This window comes from Electrona antarctica (assembly GCF_951216825.1).
Source record: "Electrona antarctica genome assembly, chromosome: 4".
Lineage (NCBI taxonomy): Eukaryota > Metazoa > Chordata > Actinopteri > Myctophiformes > Myctophidae > Electrona > Electrona antarctica.
Window position 1 is genome coordinate 15,401,160 of NC_136809.1, and position 26,051 is coordinate 15,427,210.

General features: G+C 44.8%; 1 protein-coding gene across 1 annotated transcript in view; it reads right to left on the reverse strand.

The window, feature by feature from the left end:
* Positions 1–16,452: 16,452 nt before the first annotated feature.
* mgat3b (beta-1,4-mannosyl-glycoprotein 4-beta-N-acetylglucosaminyltransferase b) overlaps positions 16,453–26,051 on the reverse strand; it is a 77,823-nt gene continuing 68,224 nt past the window's right edge. Inside the window, exons 2-5 of the mRNA XM_079499351.1 lie at positions 22,033–22,468; positions 20,000–20,661; positions 18,271–18,553; positions 16,453–17,310 (exon numbers count right to left, since the gene is read on the reverse strand). Coding sequence (XP_079355477.1) covers positions 16,813–17,310; positions 18,271–18,553; positions 20,000–20,661; positions 22,033–22,467 — 1,878 coding nt within the window. The 5' untranslated portion in view covers position 22,468 and the 3' untranslated portion in view covers positions 16,453–16,812. The remainder of the gene's footprint in view (positions 17,311–18,270; positions 18,554–19,999; positions 20,662–22,032; positions 22,469–26,051) is intronic.

Consider the following 26,051-nt stretch of genomic DNA (forward strand, 5'->3'; position numbering starts at 1 on the left):
GACTCACCCAGCCAACAGGATTTTTATAGTCTCCATATTTTTCAGGGGTTTAGCTGCCTGTATATACTCTACTTTGTGAAGATGGGAATAAAATATCCTGTTTGTCCCACAACATGGTCTCTCACCTCCCTGGGATTGCTTACAAGATATTACAATTTTCTGAACTGAATGCAAACCCCATGTGCTGGCTTTATACAGTAGCCTAGCTGCCCTGCATGCTCCTTGGTGCCAGTTATTGATCAAAGTTATTATCAAAATACAATAAAGCTATGTTTTGTGTTCTCCCCCCAACCTCACTGCTGTGATGAATTATGGTTCTAGATTTACGAGGACGTCTGGAGAATGGTGTACTCGAAAGAGGTTGAATGAAGTACGACCAAAACAATTCCCTTTAAGCCATAGTAATGGCTATGATACGTAATACCATGTCCACAATGGAGGTGTCTAAAGTGCATGGGGTTTAAGTGTGCTGAACAGTAACAATGCAATTCAACACAACATCACTGAAATAACATAACAGGGAGGTTTTAGCAATGTAGCTGTGAAGTGATACAGCTGAATCCACTATAAATGAATACTATACATTTCTGACCATTATTCCATATTTTGCTTGATGCCATAATAGTACAGCGACCAACATGTAGCACTAGCACAACACTGACATATGTTGTGCTATAACACAATATGTATTGTGTGTGCAATGCCCACCTCTGTGTGTGTGTGTGTGTGTGTGTGTGTGTAATACAATTTGCAAGTGTATGTTTTTGTCTATGAGTGTGTATAATTCAGTTTGCCTGTGTTTGGAGAATATCATTATTGATATATTAATATATATATTTAGAACTTTGGTGTGACACTGCAGTGATTAGTAGGGTGAAGTCATTTACTAAAAAACACAAAAAGTTTGAATAATATGGAGAATAATAATTATGGAGATAGGCGGTTTCTGCACAACAGCAACGATACAGTAAAGAGTAAAGATCTATTGTTGCATGAGTCCACGCCGGCTATAGCCTCAGAGCCACAACAGCCATGCGATGGGGTCACTTCGACCGGGCAGCTCCATGGCTGTTCCGTCCCCTGTCCACTGTGTAGCTGACCTGTTACTTACACTAGACAGAAAACCACAGTGGACATTTATACATGAAGTAGGCCTACATCATTCTCACCACCACTGGATGTGCCAGAGAGTGTGGTGTTGTGGCCCCAGATGTTACCATTCTCCTTGTGGTTTCCCAAAGATTGAATTCTAACGTTCTGGATGCTCCAAATAGACAGACTTACTGATTGGATGTAATGTTATGTCTACCACTCACTGTATTGGGCTCCAACCCTGTGTCGGTATGCACAATATGTACTACACAGTCAACAGTCAGTATTGTAATAATTCCTGATGCTTTAGCTATGATGAGCTAACTGATGAACTAATGTAGCTACTGCAATGACTAGCTAATTGTGTAGTTTACTCTGAGAGTGTATATGGAACCAAAGGGTCCATTTGCATTTGCACACCCACCAGGTCCAAGTCTCTTTGGTACTGGAGATAAGGTGGTGTCCTAGAAACACAAAGTCCCTGGTTCAAGAAAATCGGTTAAAATCAAATTATGATTTGTTTTGTTTATCTGGGTCTAATCTTTAACAGAAGTGTGTGCGTAAGAACCGATTAAGTGTGAACTACTGCACGTATAAGGGACATGCCGCACAAGAGGAGGAGGCCAAGTATAGACCCCTGGTGGACCCCGGACAATAAGGTACTGTAGGGTTCACACACACACACACACACACACACACACACACACACACACACACACACACACACACACACACACACACACACACACACACACACACACACACACACACACACACACACACACAGTCTAATAAATTAGTTTAGCTACAAGCTCGCAACCTGTTGTGATTTCATAGTTTTCTAAATCCTATGGAGCCAAGTTGTCACAATTTTACTCTGTGGTGCAGGACATGAGTCACTGTTCCATTTAGACTTTCGAGCCGGAAAAAAAGAGACAAAGCCAAAGCCAAAGCCTGGGTGCAGAGGCTATACGGTTTCATAAACTAACCCCCCCCCCCCCACCCCCACCCACACACGACTGTATCATCAGCTACGTTCCAGTTCAAACTTGTTGCATTCTTATGCGTACATGATAAACCCAGTCATTTGTGGTAACTCTCGGCTAGAAACCCTCAGGCAGTGATGAAAACCTACATTATAGGCAATAATTTAATTACACTACAGTCAATGGTCTAATGTGAAGACTTGTTACATAGTGATAATCAGCAGTAATAATGTCTGCTACAGTGCTGCCCTCTAGTGGGATCAGGGACAGATGATGCAAATCATTGCAATGCAATTTACTTCTGAATGCACACACACTTACTTTCCATCCACACACTTTCAATAGAGACACAAGTCGAGGTGATAAAATTTTAAAATTAATTTATTATATTTCTTTGTCATAGAAGTCATTACTTTTTGTTCATTGTTATAACATACAACCATTCATATAGAGAACAAATTAGCTTTTTTTTCTTCTTATTCTTTGTGACCGCGCAGGAGGAAAATCTCTATTCTTTTTCTTTCAAAAGTATATTTTCTCTCTCCTCCCCCCCCCCCCCCCCCCCCCCCCCCCCCCTGGAGGAAAACTCACTCTCTGCCTCCTCATCCTCCACAAATGTAATTCTCTCTCTTTCTCTCCGTTTGGGATGAATGGATGCAAAGGGCGGGAAAACCTGAACACACACACTGGCACAATAATGATGAACACAGGCAAAGAGCTGATGAACTGGTTGCTGAACAGCAAGCCTCTGATCATTACAATAATGATGAACACAGGCAAAGAGCTGATGAACTGGTTGCTGAACAGCAAGCCTCTGATCATTACAATCTCTCTCTCACACACTCTCACACACACACGCACACATGCATCCCGTATTACAGACAGACCATCAAAACCATTTTGAAATAGCATCACAAAAGAATAAAACAGGCAAGTATAAAATAAAAACCCCCAATGAAAACCCTCAAAATAATGGTATAAAAAAATAAAAAATAAACTATATCATCATATACAATCATTATCAGTGCATGGGACCAAAACGACGGCAGGGCGTGAGTGTGATACAGTATATTGCTGTACAAAAATGTCACCATCTTGTGGTAAGTGTAATACCACCGCACGAAGAAGCCTTTTCTTTAATACCGTTTTCTCCTGTATTCTCAGTGGGACAGTGTGTAACGGGGCTTTTCCGACAGCGTTCGTTGACAACGCCGGACAGCAACTTTGACCCTGTTCAATTTCAGTGGACAGGCGGCGACCGAGGCTTAAAGCTGCAATCCGTACGATCCGAGATTTGAACCCGGACCCCATGCATGCATGCATGGGGAGACCAAACTTCTACCGCTCTTCAAAGACGGAATCCTCCCTGCTTGGCCTTGGGGAGATATTGGACTAATGAGCTTCAGGCAGTGCTATTTGTCAACCAGTAAGGCGTTCCTATACCCGACACCAGGCTTTGCAGTTCTCAATGGAAGAGTAGGGTCGGGAGACCACCTCCCAAGTCCCAACCACTGCAGATGTACTCGTTCTACTGTATTGACATACTCCACCACACGTTGGTAAAACGTTCCGGATTGCAGCGTTAAGGTTTTGTGTTGACATATGACTGTGACTGCAGGTTGCCTGGGCAGAGGGAACTATAAATTGTGTTTGTGCTCGTCTTCAGTGAACCCATTCAGTGTACACAGTGAGTGTACAAAACCATTCCAATTGTTGGACATGAACTGCAGTGGCTTGTTTGAGATTGCTGTTTGGTGTTCCCACATCCATCTTTAGGTTAATTTGCAATGGATTGTGGGAATGCTGCTGTATGCTCTCCCTGTCAACACTATCCGTGAAGCCCCGATTTCTACTTCAGAGAATAGTCGATCTACATAAGCTCACGCTTCGCACAATCGGCCATTTTTGAGGAGCGACAGTCATACGACTATAGTACAAATTAAGCATTATGACTACATTATAACAGGGGCTCGCCTATAAACAAACACCTGGATTTTGGGGCGACGGTACCAGTTACCACCACCACCAAACCATCTGTATGTACATGTATTAGTCCGCTACACCCATATTTTAAGTGTTTCAATTTTAGGATAATAAAGTAGGTGAGGATTGGAAGGCTATATCTGGCAACCCGACAGGAGAGCATTAGATGGCAGTGGACCTGGCAATCGGCCCTGCTGGTTAATTGGCTGCAGACAGCACTCTGCCTCGAGGACATGGCACTGGGTGGCAGCTCTGTACCTAGTGCCCGTCAGCTGCCAAGGCCACTCGGTGTGCATGGAACTGTGTGTGTGTGTGTGTGTGTGTGTGTGTGTGTGTGTGTGTGTGTGTGTGTGTGTGTGTGTGTGTGTGTGTGTGTGTGTGTGTGTGTGTGTGTGTGTGTGTGTGTTAGCCAGTAATTTGCCTGCTAGGCCTATACTGTTTAAGGGAAAGATGGCCAGAGGTCAAATGAATGCATCTAAGGAACCCCTGTCCCTGATATAATCTATGGTTGAACCAGATGCCACCCAAGGACTATTAAAAGGGTACAGGAAGCGAAGACCGTACAGTGGACTCCATGTTGCTCCCTGGAAGGAAAGAAACATGCGCAATTGTGACCAAGGAAGCTGAACGCGGAAGTGTTAGCTGCATATAGCCCATTGCGCATGTTTCTTTCCTTCCAGGGAGCAACATGGAGTCCACCGTACGGTCTTCGCTTCCTGTCCTCTTTTAATAGTCCTTGATGCCACCCTGGAAATCCCTCGCTCTGTCCCCCCCAACCTTATAGTATATATATAGTCTAAGCCCCCAACACACACGTGCTCTGTGGAGAGGGAGAACAGGACGCCTCCCGGTGGCCATTATGTAATATTACAGGATAACTTAGTGGTGAGGGTTAGGTGGTACTGTGCTGTCTGTCTATCTTTAACCCATTCAGGACAGGAACCGCTTTTGGTGTTTTAAGCATTATGTTATACTTCAAGCTTGTAGATCTTGAAAATGTGGCACAAATCTTTGAATATATATTCTTTCATAGTGAACGTTTTTAACTCAAACCTTTGCTTCTGGGGGGTCCCAGACTCCCTGGAACAACATATTTTCAGATGGGGGTCGGCGGCCAATCATTTTTGGGGTCCTTGACATGAAATACTTTGAGAACCACTGACATAGAAACACAAGTTTTTCAGAAAACTGTCATGATTTAGAAGACATTTTGTAGTATCTGGCCTCAGTCCGACTCCTAAATGGGTTTTAAACGGGAGTAGTGTCCACACAACAGCAGTGGTTAGCCATGATGCACACAAATCAGTAGCAGTTGGCCAGCAGTCAATCAGGTCAGCATTACAAGAGATTCGTTTCAAAATGAGACATCCACCATCTAATAACTAAGTGACATGTTCTTACAAAATGATTGATAGGAAAAACAAAACCAAAAAAAAAAAAAAAATACATTTCCCATTTCTTTTAGACATTATATTATGACATTGTAATCCCTCAAAAGTACGGTTAGTATTTTGGAAATCACATCTTGATTTCCTAAACTGTGGTTTAGGATAAAAAACAGGTCACAGACCTCAGCATGATCAGCCGTTTTATGTACTGTAGTCCTACATTTGAATGCACTCGTATGTAAAGGTTTGACAACCCTGGTCTAGTGTTCTAGATTCAAACTGAGAAGCTGATAAGATTGTCAGTGACACCATTATGGTCCGTGTTCTGGATCTCTTTGGGTTCTGGTGAGCCTGCTTTGAGAAGTAACCCCAATAAAAGCCCAGTGACTGACACTATACCATTAGAAGCACAGGATGAAGCCAGGCGATAGCATATATAAACAATAAACCAAACTTTTTTTTAAAAAAAGAAAAGAAAACTTTAACCCTGTTTAGCATACAAGTAGCACTGTCTGGCTAGCTAACAGTTGTGTTATCAACACAAACAGACCAAACAAACAAAAAACAACAACATATACATAATGAAAACATATAAAAGGAACCAAAACTAAGTCACAAAACCACATCTCTCAATATAAGGTGCAATTCAGAGTTTCACAGACAGGACAGCCATCTGCAATTCAGCATGCAACTCAAATAAAAAGCTCTTAGCTTAAAAACAGATAATAGTCTATTTTCTCTCTTCTTCTTTTGACATCTTTGAACATTTTGCAAAAGGAATGAAGGATATAATAAATAGGAAAGACATAAAATAAAATAAAGGCCACACCAGCACCACTTTGGTACCAGACAGATCACGTTGAGCAAATGGCAGAGGGGGAGAGGTTTATGGTTTTCCTGGGTTCCTCCTGGTCCAGAACTCTGGCCTAAACCGGTTCGGAGTGGCTGAGTGAGGACAAAATGGGTTCTGAAACACAATGGTGAGCCTTCATGGCTATCGCATAACGGCTTGGGCACGGAACAAAGCAGCTACAGTAGTCTGACTGTTCGACTGGCAGAGGACAGAGCCACAATCAGGCCACAGTAAAAAAAATAAAAAAACAGAGGCCACACTGTGTGTCTCTGTGTGTGGTATGTGTGTGCATCAGCATTTGTATGTATGTGAGTGCGTCTGAATGTGTGTTTGTGTGTCTGCGTGTGCATGTGTGGAAGTGCGCCAAATGTTGAGCCCTGCATGTCAAACCCTCAAAACAAAACAAACAACGCCATAAAAAGCAATAAGTGGCTATTTTCATATCGTTAAGGTCACTGGAAAAAGACAACTATGTCCAAAGGATTGGCGTCGTGGAATGGTTTACTCCAAACAAAATGGCCACCATCACCTCAAATCCCCCTCAGGACTTTGTAGGAGGTATATTTCATTTACTGTAAGTGGTGTGGTATAGAATGCTATGCTAATAGCAGTAGGCTGAGACAGTGGCAAAGAATGTAAGATCACACACACACACACACACACACACACACACACACACACACACACACACACACACACACACACACACACACACACACACACACACACACACACACACACACACACACACACACACACACACACACACACACACACACACACACACACACACACACACACACACACACACACACACACACACACACACACACACAGTCTTAAAAAGACATTACCCGCCATCAAGCTGCCAAGTGGATGAAGTTTTTAAAAAAAAGAAGAGGAAAACAAGGGCTAAAGACAGCTACCTCCTCCAGACTTGTCTGTCTAAAACAATATACAGGAAAGTCACATCGACTTCACACGATAGAACAAGTGCAAAACAAGAAGCAAAGGGGTGCAACAGTGAATGGCTTGTTGGCTTCTTCGTGAGGTGCGTGATTGGGGACGATGTCAGCTGTTGTTTTGACCAAACAAACTCATTTAAATGTTCCCATCACACACCACCCCCTCGCTCTCCACTCCATCAGTCTCTGGTCTTTCACTCACACTACACACCCCCCTCTCCTCTGGAGGCACTCTCTCCATCCTTCCTCCATCCTTTTGCACACACACGCACGCACACGCACGCACGCACACACATGCACGCACACACACACACACACACACACACACACACACACACACACACACACACACACACACACACACACTACAGAAGGTCCGGGCTCTGAGGGACTGTGCGTTTCTGAGAAGTTGCTGGGGTGAGTGAGCAGTCAATTACAGGCAAGCTAGAGTTACAGGGTGAGACGCAAACACTGTACACACACACACACACAAAGAGAGTCACCTGGACGTAGATCAAATGCCATGAGAAGGGTGTGTGTGTGTGTGTGTGTGTGTGTGTGTGTGTGTGTGTGTGTGTGTGCGCGCGCGCGCGCGTGTGCGTGTGTGTGTGTATAGAAAGACAGAGAGGAGTCCATCTGTCTTCTATGATGCTCCAGTGTGTTTCATCTGTTTGAAGTGCAGTGTCACACAGCATATGGTGCTGGACCCCGGCTCTGTCTTTCTCCTTCTATGACCCCTTCTCTTACATTCCCTCTCTCTCTCCCCATGCCAACAATCTGTCCTGGCTGAATTCCTAGTGCGTTGTGAGTATTAAGTACGTACACACACACACACACGCACACACACACGCGCGCGCGCGCACACACGTGCACAGTACACGCAATTACTACCAGACACATTCATCAGGCAATCATGAGATGTTTACAGAAGAGGAAGTGAAATTATAGCCCAAGCATCCCAGTGATGTTGATATGGATACAAACATGTCAGCTCCACCTACGACTGGATCGCTTTTCAGAGTATGTTTTCCCAATCCTACTGGCTCTGAAAAGTATCACGATCAATACGTTGATATTGATGTCAAAGAAACATTGTATGCTGGTACAAATCGGTCATGTGTTAAGATGATACCTTTCAGCTGAACACAATGAATGTATCTCGTGTCGCCGTTCTTGAATTGGCCAACGTATACTTCATGAAACGTGAGCTGTGACGCATAAAGACAAATATAGTGCAGTGCAATACAGTGATGCAAATCATGACAGCCACAGTGGCTGATATGATCTTTCAGCTTGTAGGATGCATTATGCAATACGCATACACTCGTGCACAGTGCACACGTATGAAACGCATACTAATGCGAGACCCATTTCCTTCTACAATATACAAAGAGGACAGTCTCTATAACACAGACAAAGACAGCAGCCACTTTAGCTTTATACCACTTATACTTAGTAGTGCACAGAGCCGCACGCCACAAATGTCCGCTGTACAAGCTCACAACGCACCGTGCTGCAACACGTTCTGAGCTGGTAGATGGGCTATTTCCGTTGCCAGACACTGGTGCGCAACCAAGTATAAATCAGGCTTCATTACCACAGCCTGACAGGGTGGTAAGGCGAGAGAAGGGACGAGAAAGAGGAAAAAGCCAGCAAGAATGAAATTAAGAAAGAAAGAAAGGAGACCCCTGTAAGTAACATGCTCGTCTCCAATCTGCCCGCCCCCTCGATTTCCTGCCTGCCTGCCACTAACGTTTCATGGAAAAGATCAATCGGTGGAAGCCACACGGAGCTGGCAGGCTGCCAGAGTCGTGCAGGCATGCTGGTCCTGAAGCCAGCCACTCTGCAAGCACAATACAGGGACACACTGGAGAGCCTTGAAACTTACTGTACACATGGTGAGGGTACGGCACGCATGCACTGCACGTGCACACGTCAAGTACACACGCGTGCGCACGCTCCCTTAAATGGGATATGTCGTTTTCATCATATCCATGTGTGTAGTTTGAGACGAACTGCGGCATATTTTGAACACGGGCACATCATTTTTCACGGCGTGGCTCCTACAGTATGTGGTGAGCCGTTTAGAAGATGGCTCTGTGTCTGTGTGTCTGTGCTAGTCTCCCAAACCGCTGGATCGATGAGCGCCAAACTTCTTGTGCAGGCCGCCAGTAGGACAAGCATGTCAATGATTATTTTTCAGATGTGTTTATATTTGTGAAATATTTTACTTTTGCGATGCGTTGTGAACTTGTGATCTGCTATTGTCAAAGCATTTTGACAAAAACGTAATTTTGTGTTTGACTGGGTCTAGTTGCATTGCAAAACAGGGATAAACCCCCACGCCCTGGCTGATACTGACCCTCCGGCCTACTAAGTACTACTACATTCTGGAAGTAGTAGTGGTGCCTAGACCAGAGGGAGAGCCTGTAATATCGAAAATGAGGAGCCTACTTTCAATAAAGACAATCTAACCACGAGGAGTGTCGATCTCCCACTTGAAATGCCCATCTAGTTATGAGGAGGGCAGAGCTCCATGCAGCAACATGAAGAAATACTTGACTGTTACAGCTACAGCAAGAGAGTATAAAATACTTCAAAAACCTCATCTTTGAAATAACACATCGCAGTAAAAGCCCTGTTCACACCTGTGGATGTGACTACTGCATTATTCCCTGTCAATAACACTGGGAGAGTCCACAACAAAGAAGATGGAAATAGTCGCAAGGGCTTAAGTGGTTAACCCTCGAGACCACAGGTTCAGACCCTGCACCATCCAGCGCGTGTGTATTACCAATACTTGTTGGGGCCAAAAGTATAGTAGAATTGGAGAAATAGACACGTGAGGACCCTTTTCCTGGTCCTCACAACAAGTAAAATGATTGTTTCATGGTAAAAAAATAATACCTTTTTTGGGTTAGGTTTACCAATAGAAAAAGAGCGTTAGAACGAAACATTTGGAGGTTAGGTTTAAGGGACGGGGTTAGAGATGCCGGTTGTGTGTCGTGAGGTTTAAGGAACGGGGTTAGAGATGCCGGTCGTGTGTCGTGAGGTTTAAGGAACGGGGTTAGAGATGCCGGTCGTGTGTCGTGTCGTCTGTGTCTCAGCAACAGCCCTTCAGCTGCTAGAGTCTAGACATCCAATCCCTACAGTACGGGCTCACTAATTCTCAAACACTGGATAACAACATCGCCTAAACGCCCGGAATGTTAAACACGCCACTCTCTTTTCAACCATTGCAATCTGGTTTTCACATTAGCTGACTCAAGGCCTTGATATATATTTCCTTTTTTATGGGGATGATAAGGTGCCTCCACCTTCTCACCATTAATTCCTTCCCCGAAAGAGAGTGGAAAATCAAAGCAATTCAAGGCATTAGCCCATCATCTCGTGTCGTGAAAAAACACATCTTCACAAATACAAATGTCACAGTGATAGCTGGATAGCCAGATGTCTATTTTCCATGTCGTTCTCGTTCCGTTATAGTTGGCATTGTGTCAAACAGGCTTGTTCTCTGAGACGTGGATCTCTGCCGCACTTCCTGTTTTTTCTTTTTTTTTAATCTTTCTTCTTAATCCAAAACTCACTCCTTTCTCCTGCTTGGCTGATAATGAAACCACAACAGGATTCACATCTACACGGCACTGTGTGTGTGTGTTGTGAGAGTATACAACTGAATCCATTTATACATTCAGCGTTATATTAGCACTCAGGTGAACTCATAGTGAACCTAAGTCAGGCAAATTGTGTTGTCTTGGACCATGGCAGCTTGTCTCATGACAAAAAACAAGTCTTGGCCAGGGCCGCCCGCTGGCCTAGCGCTGTCACTCCCCATCTTTCTCTCTCCATTTTCCTGTCAGTCTACTGTCCTATAAATATAGGCATAAAAAAAGACATTAAAAAAACAAATCTAAAAAACAAACTAAAAACAAGTCTAGTTAATGGGGCAAAACTTGTGTGTACATTGATTTTCTGTTCCTCCCTTGTGGAAAAACTAAAACATTATGCAGACAGTTTCAATGTTCCTCTTTTCACTCAAGGATTCAAGCGTTGTAAATTCATATATTTTAATATACAAATCAGTAATTGATTTTTTTTACTCTCTCCATATTCCATTCCCTTTCCAACCTCCGTTGTGTTATCTCCTGACCGCGCCACTGACCTCACAACGTCAGCTTCTCAGGAATTCATCAGGAGGATTCGTCGCCATGGCGATACAGTGGTAACAGACCGAGTGAGGTAACTCTGCCTTGGCTTTCGTTCGCCGGGCAGACACCCTTATCTGGCATGACTCACTCCGTTTGACACACACACACACACACACACACACACACACACACACACACACACACACACACACACACACACACACACACACACACACACACACACACACACACACACACACACACACACACACACACACACACACACACACACACACACACACACACACACACACACACACACGTACTACACTTGTGAGGACCAACATTTCTGTACAGTAATTGTACAAATGCCATTTCAACCCTAAAACCTTCAACCCTAAAGCCTTATTTGAATTGTGCACTGGTGTCACACACCCTAAATAGCTGACTTGCAAGATCTCAAACGTGTCACAGCTATTTTGGGTGTGCGGCAGCATAGGCACAACCAAGTATAAATAAAGCCTAAATTGTGAGGACCATGAAAATTATCCTCACAATACTGGTTTCTCATATTCCAAATATAGTGACTATATTCTTGTGGGAAGATTTGGCTCTTGCAAGTATAGTAAGAAATCACACGTACACACGCACACACACAAGCGTGCACGCTTTACCAGATGTGCAGCCTCCTTGCAGCAGGCTAGGGCTGTTAGCTAACCCCCGATTACAAGCCTCTCACTGGGGCTTATGTACACAACACCCTCACCCCTGGGAATTGGAACCGACAAGCACGAGTCCACAGATTGAATCTAATGGCTGTCTATGCAAAAAACAACAACAACAACTGAGCATGTGTGAACAGATTTGGGCTCCCAAACAAAAACGGTTGGGTCTATTATGCATTATAAGATCATTTATAATGCATTATAATGCACTCATAAGGCATTATACCACTTGTTATAGGTGTTATGCATAATTATAAACATTTATAACAAGTTTTATGAAGTCCATCCATCTTCAACCGCTTATCCGTAGTCGGGTCGCGGGGGCAACGGCTCCACCAGAGAGCTCAAGACTTCTCTCTCCAGAGTAACATTAGTAACTTCCTCCTGGGGGATCCCGAGACGTTCCAAGGCCAGTGAGTCGATGTGATTCCTCCAACTGTGCCTTGGTCTGCCCCGGGGTCTCCTCCCAGTGGGACGTACCTCGAGGAGCTCCCTAGGGAGATGCCCGAGCGAAGAAGCAGCGACTCTACTCCGAGTCTCTCTCGCGTGACTGAACTTCTCACCCTATCTCTAAGGGAGATGCCAGCCACCCGGTGAAGAAAACTCATTTCGGCCACTAAGTTTTATGAAGTGCTGGTCATAATGTATTACAAGCTCAGTGAAACAGCACAGTATAACAACCATAACTTAGTCATAACATGTCTTTGTTATCCAAGTCGATAATGCATTATAAACATTTACCCTCTCTCACAGAGTAACAGAACCATAAGGGTCCATTTGGACCCCTGCTGGGCCCCGGGGCAGACGTTGAGAAACAGCGGGTTACACCCACACTGTAGCAGACAAAAACAATGAGCTCCCAGTTGCAGTTGAACTCTCCGAGGTCTGAGGGACGTGTGCTGTGTGTATAACAATGAGAACATTATGTCAAATGAAGGCTCTTCATCTGACCATTCTAGCATGGAAATCCAGACAATTATACGGCAATTAGATGGTCCTAAGTAGTTTGTGTTGTGAATTCAACAAGCAATGTACTCTGAAATAATTGGCAAAACTGATGCTGTATCCACCAGCAAATCGACGTCGTCAGGCCGAAACCTCTTATCTCTATATTTCGGCGTCGGGTTCTGCCTGACGTTTCTTCCTAGAGGGAGTTTTTCGTTACCACTGTCGCAATATTGCTTGCTCTGGGTTGGTTTGTTGGTTTTCAGCTTTATATGTAAAGTGTCTTGAGACAACTTGTTGTGATTTGACACTTAAATAAAATTGAATTATATTTCAACTACTTTGTTTTTCTTTATTAAGAATAGCCTTCTTCCTTGCACCAAAGCGCAAGAGCTTGCCGATCTGCTATTTTCGATATATTTGAACCATTTTGAAAGTGAAAGAAGTTAAGTGTGTCTGTAGAGTTTTATAAATGTCGAACGGATGAAAAGTATTAACAAGAACTTGTGACTAAATAACAGCTACAGTGGATCCATGGGAACACACACTCTTCCCCCCCCATTTTCTGCAAAGTAACGGTTTTGGACATACAAGGTTTCCACTCGACAGCCGACAAAACAAAGTAAACAATCTAGCCTTCTTAATTTGCACTAAATCCTGTAATGCTACTTAAGGCCATGTTAAAGCAGTCAGTTCACTGCCTTAGCAGGGCCCACGGTTCTCAACGCCCAGGCGTAAATGCTGCCACCACAGAGACCATGTTCTTTATGCAGCCAATAAGACAGACCTGACACAGCTGTCAACAGCTTCATCCAGCCTCACCAAGCATGACTTAATAGCCGGGAAGCCATAACAAGCCAGGGTGTTTAGGACGCACACTCTAAACACTCTGACTCAGTGACATAATTATGGGAAAATAATTCCAGTGCCTTAAACGTTTACATTTTTCCTTTAGGTATTTCGCTGATGGTTTCATCCACAGTAGTCTCTCGAGACAGACTGACGATGGGTTCTCAGATTGCATCCACAGTAACAACCAATGAGCATTTCTGCAGTGCAGAACAGCTCATCTTTGAATACACGACACGTTGGCTACTGTAGGGATCAAAGCTGTATTTACAGAGAAGCATCTCTCTAGTCTAAACAGCAGACTGCTAAGATCTGAAAGCTCACCTTGGGGACACCGCAACCGAGGAACCAATTAGTGCAGTGGTGATAGACTTTATTGTTTGCATTTCTCTGTAGATTGGTTACTGTTCTTGACAGTAATTTAGCATTCGCCTTTGCATGTAAATTCATTTCCAGCTCTATCTGGCCTTCTTCAGCTGCCAGTGCTTTTCTGCCATGCAATTTCTATGATAAAGATGTGCTCCTCTTCCCAATGTCACACACCACATTTAAGGCTCTTGCCATCCAGCATTGTCTGGCGTAGCGCCCTGGATACTTTAAAATAGCAACATGTTTGGAGAGGAGTGCGGCTCATCAACATCACTTTTCTATGCAGAGCGACACGCCCACAAGCGGCAAACATCGAACGTACAGTAGGCGTCCAACTCAGCTCTTATGCAGTAGGGCTGGGTGATTAACGGAAAATAGGAGAATGAAAAGAAAGCAGTGTATTGTTTCAGACATACAGTATACAGTGTGTTCTCTCTATTCTTTGTAATTGTGTAAATGCCTGGCGTGGATGGTACATGCCTAAATGTAGGGTTGATAGTGATCTGTGGGCAAATGAAAGGCATTGCCATGGTAACAACAACTGCCCTGCCCTACAGGCCAGAGAGAGAAAGAGGCAGCATAAAAACAGCTTTTTATTGGCAGCGATCAGTCTTTCGTTGATGAAGAGGAAATTGATACAAAAATGGACTCAGCAGTGTGTGTGTGTGTGTGTGTGTGTGTGTGTGTGTGTGTGTGTGTGTGTGTGTGTACGGGTGCGTGCGAGGGAGAGAGACCAAATGGCTGTGCAAAGGCGTTAACCACAAACACAGAGGCAGCTATTCTGAGACAAAGAGAAAGACAGAGAAAGCAAGAAAGAAACAAAGAGCCTATAGAATGGAACATGGACATCCTAGTAAAGTTCTCAGTGTTCATATATCCATTTGTAACTCTGGGACGGTATAAATGTAACCAAATGGACCCCTCCCTGAATTAAATGCCTCAGTTGACCTCAGCTGAACGCAACAGCCATTCTTCCTCCCCCCCGATGTGACCCCGCCCACTTCCTTTGTTGTAGCTCCGCCCATCCCGTCTATTTCCGGACTTTTATTGCCAAACACTTCTCCTTTTGCTTATAGAGACATGTGGTGTGGCGTGTGTGAGCGTGTGTGTGTGTGTGTGTGGGGGGGGGGGGCATGAAGCATTTAGCTTTGCTTCTGAGTTATTGACAGCATATTATTTATTCAGAGCCGTCTGTCACATGCACACTGTAATGCGCGCTGTAAAACGCGCACACACACACGCGCGCGCGAGCGCACACACAGAGTCAGTTTCTGCGCACTCAGCCAGTTCTGCTTCACTGACACCGTGGGAGAGCAGATATGAGAGAAGCTCATTTTCATCTGTACTCAGTTTCTCCCCCTCTAGCTGTCCCCCCCCCCCCCCCTCTCTCCCCATGCAGGCTGCTCTCTCCTGCATGCTGTTCCTCTCTCCCCTTTCTCTCCCTTTTCTTCACACCTCTTCCCTAGTGGTCTGACTCTGCGCTCCCTCCCTCATCTTTAGTCTTCCCTCTCTCTGATCTCGTCTCCTCTGTGGCCCAACTGTTCGCTCAATTATGTTACAAAGACAGACCACACACAGGCGTGCACACACACGCACACACCCGCGCACACAAGCACACGGACACACGCACCCACAGGCACAAGGGGATGAGGGTGTGTTGTTTGGGAAGTCACTGTGTGTGAAGAGCTGACACATCTCTGTTTAGTCTTTTCCATTTTGGCGTCTGGTTATGCGAGGATATAAATATGATTAATACTCCACTGGGAAGCAGAGACATGTATGGCTGTGTGTGTGTGAGGCGCGCGTGCGCGTGTGTCTGTCTGTGTGCGTGTGTGTGTGTGTGATTCTAGAGGGAAGTCATAAAATGCAATAAAGTGGCTCGCTCTAGGGAGGATAATCCAATAGGTGAGTGAAATTAGAGCAGGGATGCTGGACGGTCTGCACAAAGTAAACATTGACAGAAACAATACCAAAAAAAGACAATATTCTTTTGCATCCCGTGTGTTTTTCTTTTCTTCTTCATTTTTTCCTTTTTCTCCACAGGATTCACACACCCGCAAAAAATGTCCTTCCTAACCCACCACCGTAGCAGAGGCCTCCGAATCCCCCCCCACCCCCCCCCCCCCCCCACCCCCAGACAGCAGGTCTCTCAAACCAGAGCAAAGCGAGATGGGAGGAGGAGGAAGGAGGAACGGATGGGGGGTGCGATGAAAAGGGAGACAGTTTTACCCCTCACTCTGAGAGAAAAGGTGTCACAAGGAATCAATTGACTCATTTATCCAGTGGTTAGATCCTGTTGAAATATGTCTCCGATAATCATGGTGGAAGCAATCCACAATTCCCTTTTATAATCAAAACGTAATGATATTTATTTCTTTTCTTTCCAAGGGGACTTTATATTCCTGAAATGTCAGTTGCTACCTGGCCTGGTGGGAGACCCCCCCCCCCCCACTCCCCTCCCCCTCAAATCAGTGCTGTGGCCTCACTGCAGCGACTAGGGGGGGGCTCCTTACCCCTCGCTGACTCTGTCTGTGTTTATATAGGGGTTCTCTAGGAGGTAGCTGTACCTGTCATAGTGCTCCAGCATGTACCTGGGGGCGTACATGTGCTCTTTGGGGTCCGTGGGGGGGTACTCCTGGAGGGAGCCGTCGAACCAGCCCCCCGTCCGGATCAGGTCCCGGATGTAGTTGAGGTCGCGCTTGTCCTCGTAGTCGCCCCAGCGCGGGAAGTCACCGTTCTGTGCCGACACCAGCTTGAAGTGGATGCCCTCGGGCATGAAGCACCAGGAACAGTGCCAGCCGGCGAAGTGGAAGGGGCTGCCCACGGCCCACTGCACCAGGATGTGGCCCGTGTCGTTCTCGTACTTGCGGAAGCCCGGCATGGTGTAGTACTCGCGGCGGCGGAGGCGGATGCCGTCGTTGTCGTAGACGTCGTGGAGCATCCCCGTCGTGCAGCCCGACACCACCTCCAGAGAGCCCAGCTGCTTCCAGAAGAACCCATACAGCGACTGAGGCGCGGGGGTAGAATGAGAGGAACACAACAGAGAGACAATTTACTATTTAGCAGATGCTCTTAATCCAGAGCGATTTACAGTAACAAGAACACCACATGGTAATACACCAAATACATAGTCATCAAGAATCATAATCAAGCTAAGAAACCTACAGTAGCTTCTATCCAACAGCAGAATATCTGTAGTGAAACTATGAGTATACCCTATAGAGTACTATGTCTATTTTCTACATAAAATGCTATCTAAATGACATAAGTTTAGCCAAGTTTAGCCAAGGCTAGTACAAGTGCTATGGCAAGTGCTACAGGCTTAGATGGAGTCTGAAGAGGTAAGATATCAGACTACGGGCTACAGCGGAAGATTGGTGAGTCTGCTGTTCTGATTGCAATGGGAAGTTCATTCCATAGTTTCGGAGCCAGAAGGGAGAATAGTCTGGGACGTGTGGAGCGAGGCGGACAGTGAGAGAGAGAAACAAAGAGACAGATAGAGAGAGACAGAAAGATAGATAGAGAGAGAGAGACACGGAGAGGGGAAATGGAATTAATCATGGCGCCGATGGGATGAAAGTCAATGCAGTTCATTTATTGCATCATTTCCCCATCTGCTGTTTCCCTGTGAAAGTGTTAATGAGTGGCATGAGAGAGAGCAGGGAACGGAATAAGTTAATACAATAAGGCACCATTCAATTCATTCACCAGTTCACTTTGATGCGTCACCAATCCATCTGATGTTTATCACTAAAACCACTCATGCAGTATACAGTATATTATCGTACATTTGATGATATATTCATTATGTTTTATGCATACAGATGGCTGCCACACACACACACACACACACACACACACACACACACACACACACACACACACACACACACACACACACACACACACACACACACACACACACACACACACACACACACACACACACACACACACACACACACACCTTGCGCATATGGATGGCGAAGGGCTCCGTCCAGCCGTCGAACAGCTTGAGGAAGAGGAGGCCCTCGCGCGCGGGGATCTCGTCCGCGTCGTTAATGACGAACACGTCATCCGGCCGCATGCCCATGACCCTGGCCATGCCGTTGCGCGTCAGGTAGGTGCGTAGGTAGTCGTCTGCGATCCAGCCGTCCTGACGCCCGCCCTCCGGGAAGTGGTCCAGGAACACATACAGGATCTTGTGCCGCACGTAATCGTATGTACCGTTGATGAGCAGCTGCAGGAAACTGGGAATGTCGGGAGAAGATGGGGCAATAATTCATTGTCATTTCTGCAGGATTTAGAGGCTTTTAAGCATATTAAACCCGTCGTCTTCAAATGTTTCCCAAACATTTGCAAATGAAAAGTATTATAGGGTTTAAGTGGTTGATAAGAAACAAAAGAAAACAAAAACGGTGACACAAGCAAGATGATGCCCTCAGCTGAATAATTCAGAAACCGGACATAGACCAAGTCCAGCATTTATTTGTATGTCATTACAAATATTGAACAGTACATTTCCAAAATGGATAGTAAGCTGTTTCTATACAGTAGCCTGAGGTACCAGAAGGTACCAGTTTCTATACAGTAGCCTGAGGTACCAGAAGGTACCAGTTTCTATACAGTAGCCTGAGGTACCAGAAGGTACCAGTTTCTATACAGTAGCCTGAGGTACCAGTTTCTATACAGTAGCCTGAGGTACCAGAAGGGTATTGTGTTTCTATACAGTAGCCTGAGGTACCAGAAGGGTATTGTGGAGAAATTACAAATAATAGAGAAAGGAGGATAAACACATAATGGCTTATTTATACTTGTTTGTGCGCCATGTTGTGCACATAAAACAGCAGATCACAATGCGCCAGGCACGCTGCGAGTGCCGTGCGACTAAATATAAATCACCCGTTACTCTCTGTATCGCTCACTCACCCACCCACGCACACCTAGTTTACATACACATAACAATCCCGTTATCAGCCATATCCCACACATAGCACATAATGGTTATGACTACGAAGCCATGTCAATGAAGCCGTTTGCGTGCATAGAAAAAGAAAATTATGACTGCCACCATCTCAGTGTGCATGCGGTGTCGAACAGTGTCATTATGCGTGTCAATCATGCCATCCAAGGATCATCAATCACCTCTATGGTCATAAACCACAGTCAAACTGCTCCCAAGGCATTCCATGTTGTCTGCTTATCACTACTGTCATACACTGTTTTTCCAGGAATGACACTTGCAATGCCATGGAGGTATAGGATGTAATATTATATTTGTGAGCTATAGACACGATAAACTCAACACTGAGCAAAGAATGTGAACATCAATGGCCCAATTCTAATCTAAGAAAGTCAACACAACATCAGTGTGTCTATTCTCTGAATCTTATTTGTACTGTATTTAAAGAAACTGTATCTCCGAGATATTTGCTGAGAATCTGTGATATTTTATTATACATACATACAGTACATATTACATACTGTACTGTACATACATACCTCATGCATGATTTATACTTGGTTGTGTGCTGTGTCGTTGATTAAAGCTCATGTGTAGATTGCCTATTTTTTGGCTATTTTAAGTATGAAATATGAATTACACTTCTGTTTATTGTTGACCACTGAGCTGTGCCACTGGAGCAGAGGTGGATTGAGTGCTTTGCTCAAGCATCATACTGTATCATATGACTCACCGTAACGGACGTCTCTCCCCGTAAGCGGTGAAGTTGGACTCACACACCAGGAAGAGGTCTACAGCTTGGTTCAGCTCGTGGAAGCGGACGTGCAGTAGATCAAACTCATGGTTGACGTTGATAGCGTTGATGACCCTCCGCGGCGTCTCCCTGGGCGTCAGCCGCTCCTTGGTGGGCAGATTGGAGTGGTACACCATGGTGGGCACGCCACAGTATGGCCCGTGCCAGCCCGGGCGACACACGCACTTCACCAGTCGCTTCCCACCTCTGGGCCTGGGCTTAGTTTTGGGAGGAGCGGAGGAGGGCTGCTGGACCTCCAGTGGTTTACGTTGCCCAGGGGCGACAGACCTGGACCCCGCTCCGGTGGCCACGGAGCCCCCCGCTTTCCCAGGGTCCTCCCTTGGGGTTGCCACCTCGGTCCCCTGCCTGAAGCAGAGGGCCCCAGCTTTGGTTCGGACAAAGTAGTGCGTTCTGTCATCCTGAAGCTTGTGAGTTCGGGTGTGGAGGTCTCCCATGGACTCTATAGGGTCTGGTTTAAGAACCATTGGGAACAACACTTGCTGTTCTTCTCCTTCTAAGATCATTTGGGCTGGGGGTTCAGGTCTAGCAGGCTGGGCTGGGTGGCTGGGGATCCAGGAGTTGAACTGATCTTCACTTTGGTCCTGAAATTAGAGATGAAGAAAAGCTTCCTTTTGATAAAGAAAATATGATCGCAGAGTATGGTGCTGTTGACCTGAAATGATTCAACCTTCACAGTAAAGCAATGATTAACTGAATCAAACCATCATAATGTAGCCTATGAGCAACCTGGCTTAAGCCAGTGGACACCGGGGTCATCAGTGTGTCCATGCATGTACAAATGTGTCCGTGGTAAGACATGGTCTTGTCCGTGGCAAATGTTTGATTTTCTGTTTTACACACACCAACATTGTAATGTTCTAAGACCCGATTACTGAATGTAAAGTCTCCAGGTTTTCTTTAGAATATGTATGACACTTATTTACTACGACACTATGGCACATTACGAGTCCAACTAGTACTAGTGTTTCTCAAATGTTTTATTTGATTTGACCCATAAGGGTCCATTTAGTTCCATTTGTTATAGATCTGTCACGGTCCTACAGGCAAACTCTTTGTGTTTCTGGTAATGTTATTGTCTGTGGCAAAAAAATATTTGGACAAAATTGTCCACCACAAGCCAGAATGGCAATGACCCCTGAGTGGACAATTCAGAACCCCGCCTACCAGTGGACTCATCGTTAGGCGGATTTGGTCATTTCAAACAAGATTTCCATTTTATTTTTTTATATTAATGCAAGAACAATATCTTCTATTATAGCCTCCAGTTTCTATTAGCTTGGATTATAATGAGCATACGGGACGACCTATTATTCCTTTAATGCGGAACAAACTGGGGATCCTAGAAATTAAAAGGTTTGAGAACATGCGCATGCTAAGCTGAATTTGGACCATTTACAAGCCAACCAATCATCATTGGCACACCCTGCGCTGCTGCTGTGTGTGTGTGTCACAAGTCTTCTCCTCCCCAGCTCCACCTGCTCTATGCTATAACCGTCAATACACCCTTTATATAATACTGTTCTATGAGTTGTCCTGGCTGAACTACAGCATATCAGAATAAAGCTGCACTTCGACATTACGCTTCTCTTGATGTTTTATAAAGCAAAAATAATAATAATATCCAAAGGCTAACTAAATCTTAGTACTGCAGAAGGTTCTGTGTCACAACTATTTTGCCAATGTCCAGTAATAGCACATTTTCTGGGGACACATTCAATCTGTTCTCTAGATAATGGGAAAGTGAAATTCAATCAGATTGTTGCTTGGCGATATTTGGTTTGGTTGCTCTGATGAGACAAGAGCCCTTCCCTCCTACCATAAACAGATGCTGACAGGCAGGGTTACTGCCAAAGAATGGAAACCCATTATAATCGTCGACTACTATGCCAAAGTAGCCCCCCAAAAATGATAACCGCAGTGCACCTGACCCCCGTTTCACATGCACCTCTCACCTCAGTGGGAACATCTACATGTCTGGGCTCTTCCGGCTTCTCCCAGGGATGCGGAGGCGCCGGCTCTTCCCTCAACCTCATCTCCAACCCCAATCTGCCCACGATTCCTGGCCCTGCTATGACCACGTTGGGCCCCAGTCCCAGGGGCCCCAAACCCCCGCCGCCCGCAGCCACGCGGGGCTTGGTGTCGGACGGCCGGAGCACCGGCGGCGGAGGGGCCTCCTCCGGGGAGGCGGGGCTCAACGGGGTAGCCGTCCCGCCCCTTTCCCTCCAGAAGAAGCCGGTGACCATGATGAAGGACTTGATGTTGGGGTAGGGCGCGGACAGCTCACGCAGCAGCGACACATAGTGGAGGGCCTTGTAGTAGTGCAGGAAGGAGATGACGCACAGGCCCACCGTGCACAGCAAGAACACCCTGTGACGTCGCATTTTCATCCTACAGGGCAGAGAGGAAGACGTTCATTAGCCACTTTCAACCTGGTGTACCCAATGTCATTATAGGCTAAATGTTCCCAAAAACGGCAAAAAAAACAGCAGACCTACAACTAGGCCTACTGTAACTATGCATTGTGTGCTTGTAGTTAGGCTACTTTAGCTATTGTGGTTAGTTTTGCTTTTCATTTCCTCATTTCATCTGTCAAAAGTGTAGGAGGAGCTGCTCCTATGGCATAATGCAGTACATACTGCATTATGTGTACATTACATCTTAAAGCCTATTCATACTCATGGTTTGGGGTGATGGCTTATCACCGCGGTGTAGTTTTCAAAAGTTAGAAAACTACAACATCACTCGGTCACTCGCTGTGGTGAATTACTTATCACTGCTCACCCTAGGGCACATCTCTGATTTTACTGACTGACATCTCCCCGTTCACTGATTGGTCTAGGAGTTGGGTGGGCAGTCCCTTGGTTTTGCGGGCACGAGGGTTGCACATCTAAACCAGAGGGATGGTCCATGGTTAAGGACAACACTGCGAGTATGATGGCCTCGACTCATTAGGTGATAAGTTAACGCCTAAAAAGGTGATAGCTTATCACCTAAAACTGGAATATGTATGAGCCTTTACAGTAGCTGTAATGTCATTGTGATAACAATGACCACACAACCCTAAACACAGTTCAAGGCATTCAATCCGCACGCACGCACGCGCACACACACACACACACACACACACACACACACACACACACACACACACACACACACACACACACACACACACACACACACACACACACACACACACACACACACACACACACACACACACACACACACACACACACACACACACACACACACACACACACACACACACACACACACACACACACCCTTTCTCACTGGACAAAAAGAAGACGAACAGTTTTTCTCTTTGGTTGGAAAGGTTTGCAAAATCGCCCTTCACTCTCTTGGGACAAATGGCTGCAGTAGTCATTCAGCAGTGATACCAGGGTGTTCCACCATGGTAGACAGGCTGGTAGACATGCTAATTTTCACCCATTTTCTCTGGCTCGCTGATATGAGACAGCTTCTCCTGGGGAACTAGCATTTACCCCTAAATATAGATATGTGTGGAAACTGGAAAAATGATTAATGAGCACAGTGTGCGAATAAAGATAACGAAAGCAGCCTTAATCGAATTTAAAGTAAACGAGCTTTTTCAGAGGATCGGAATCCTCTATTATAACTTATAACTCAGCATGGAATGATATGAAAATGCCATGTCACGATTACAAAACATATCAAATAAATGAGGTGGTCAGACATTATAGACTCCCCTGCATATAAGATCAACGCTGTGAGTCTGTTCTTTAACCCATTGAAACCGGGAAAGCATCGGCATCCTTTCAGATCTCAGCGTTGGAAATTAAAAAGATTCAAGATACTTGTAGATTACGGTGCAAGAATGTCAGCATATTCACTTTAGCAGGCTTTAGATGTTCTCGCAGAGGTGTGACTATAATATAGTCTGGGAACATATTATGTTCCCAGTGGCACTAAACACTCTCTAGGATACCGTTTCTCAAAAAGTGGGTTGAGATACCTGTTTTAGTCATGGACCAATTTTTATGGGTCACAAGTAAATATCCCTTTTTTGTGTCTTCCATAAATGAAAAAGGAACAAACACCCGCACACACGGCTATCTTTATCATAAAGAAGCCTGATGAAGGCCGCATAGGCCGAAACGTTGCTGTTTCCCTAATAAAAGTTGGTCACTGCATTTGAAGACAGTGTGCGGGTGTTTGTTCCTTTTTCATTTTTGGGCACCGTACCCTCTCCTACGCACCTGTCGCCTGTAGGTGCGTAAGTTTAAAAAAAAATATATATAATAATAATAATCATTTAAAAACAAATCACAGATTTTCATTAATTAAAAAAAAATCATTAATTCATTAAACAAATCTCCATCTCCCAGGGGTCTAACGCATCGTAACGGGGACAGACTCCTGCGTGTTACCGGCTGATACCGACAATAAGCCACTCCCGATCTATAGGTTTAACAAAAATAGAACTTGTATCACAACCTAGCACAATAACCTAGCACAATACCAAACAAGAGTAAAGCACTTCTTATAATACCGGTAATCATCAAGTGACGTACCTCAGTTTGGTGTCCCACCTCTGACACAACATTTTTCTGATTTCAGTAGACGAACTCGTCTACGAGTCTCAATCTAACTAAGTGTGGTAGGGGATGTTTCAGTTGAGTTGTGAGCGCACAGAACAAGACGACACCAGGCAGTGTCACACGACAAGTTCTGAAGTTTAATACACACATACTGTAGCCTAACCCAATCTCATCTCATACCTAACCCAATCTCATATCATTAACCACATACAGACGTCAGTTGATCTCTGATAAAGTAGCTGATGGTCATCAACATTGTAGTGCAGATAAAGGTCATGATCCCTAATTATCATCATCATTGTATAGTAAGTACATGTGTGTACTGCAGGGTCAAGCAGATAAAGGTCATGCCTAATTATCCCAAGGACAATGGGCCTCATGCGCCAATACATTCCTCTTACATTTCTTCCTAAGTGAATTCCTAAGAGAAGTCCAGTCAGATTCATGGCGGGTGGGGTGGGGGTTATGTGGTGGGTATGGTGCATTTGTTTGGGTTGGGTTGTAAACTCTAAACCAGAGGTTCTCAAACATTTTCATGTCAAGGACCCCCAAATTGACATGCATTCTGCAGACCCCCATATGAAAATATTTTCTGCTAGGGAAATGTTTTGAAGATTTATCAAAATGTTTCGAAAATAGCCGATCTACAAGCTCAAAATGGGCAGTAATGGGACGCGTTTGTGAGCTTGTAGATTGACTATTTTCAGTATTTTCAAGTATAAAATGGGATTAAAGTGGTAAAATGTTCCATATTTTGCTGTGGACTGCCTGGAACTTCCTCAAGGACCCCTTGAGGTCCTCAGACCAAACTTTGAGCATCATGCAGATGGCGCTGTTTTTCCTTTATGTTTTCAGATTGCACTTAAGAACAAAAAAGGCACCCTAAGAGTGCTCTACAGTGTGCGTAGATTCTGTTCTTACCTACGAACAAATCACAGCTAAGAAAAGATTGAGGGATCCCAAAACCTTCTTAAAAACGTCCTAAGTGGGTCTAAGAACAAATTTCCTCTTAAGAACTTCTTAAGAACGGTTGGAGCATGAGGCCCATTGCCTTTTCATAATCACAAAACAATGTTTGTCGCCAGTTTTGGAGTGAGAGCGTGCGCGAGAGAGAGAGCGAGAGAGAGAGAGAGATTGCAAGTGCTATTTTTAGGTAATTCACAAACACACTTATTTTGTCTATGGAACGTACTCATTTCAGGCAAATGAACATCATGATTATTAAGATGACAAACATCCTTTATCTGTTAATGTACTCCTGTTGCTTTAATTATGTACATATTCATATCATATCGTCGTTGTCAGTCTCATCTCCATATTTGTACTTTGTGTGTGTGTTTTCTTTTGTAAATTAATACTACTACTTGATACTACAGCGTCACGCA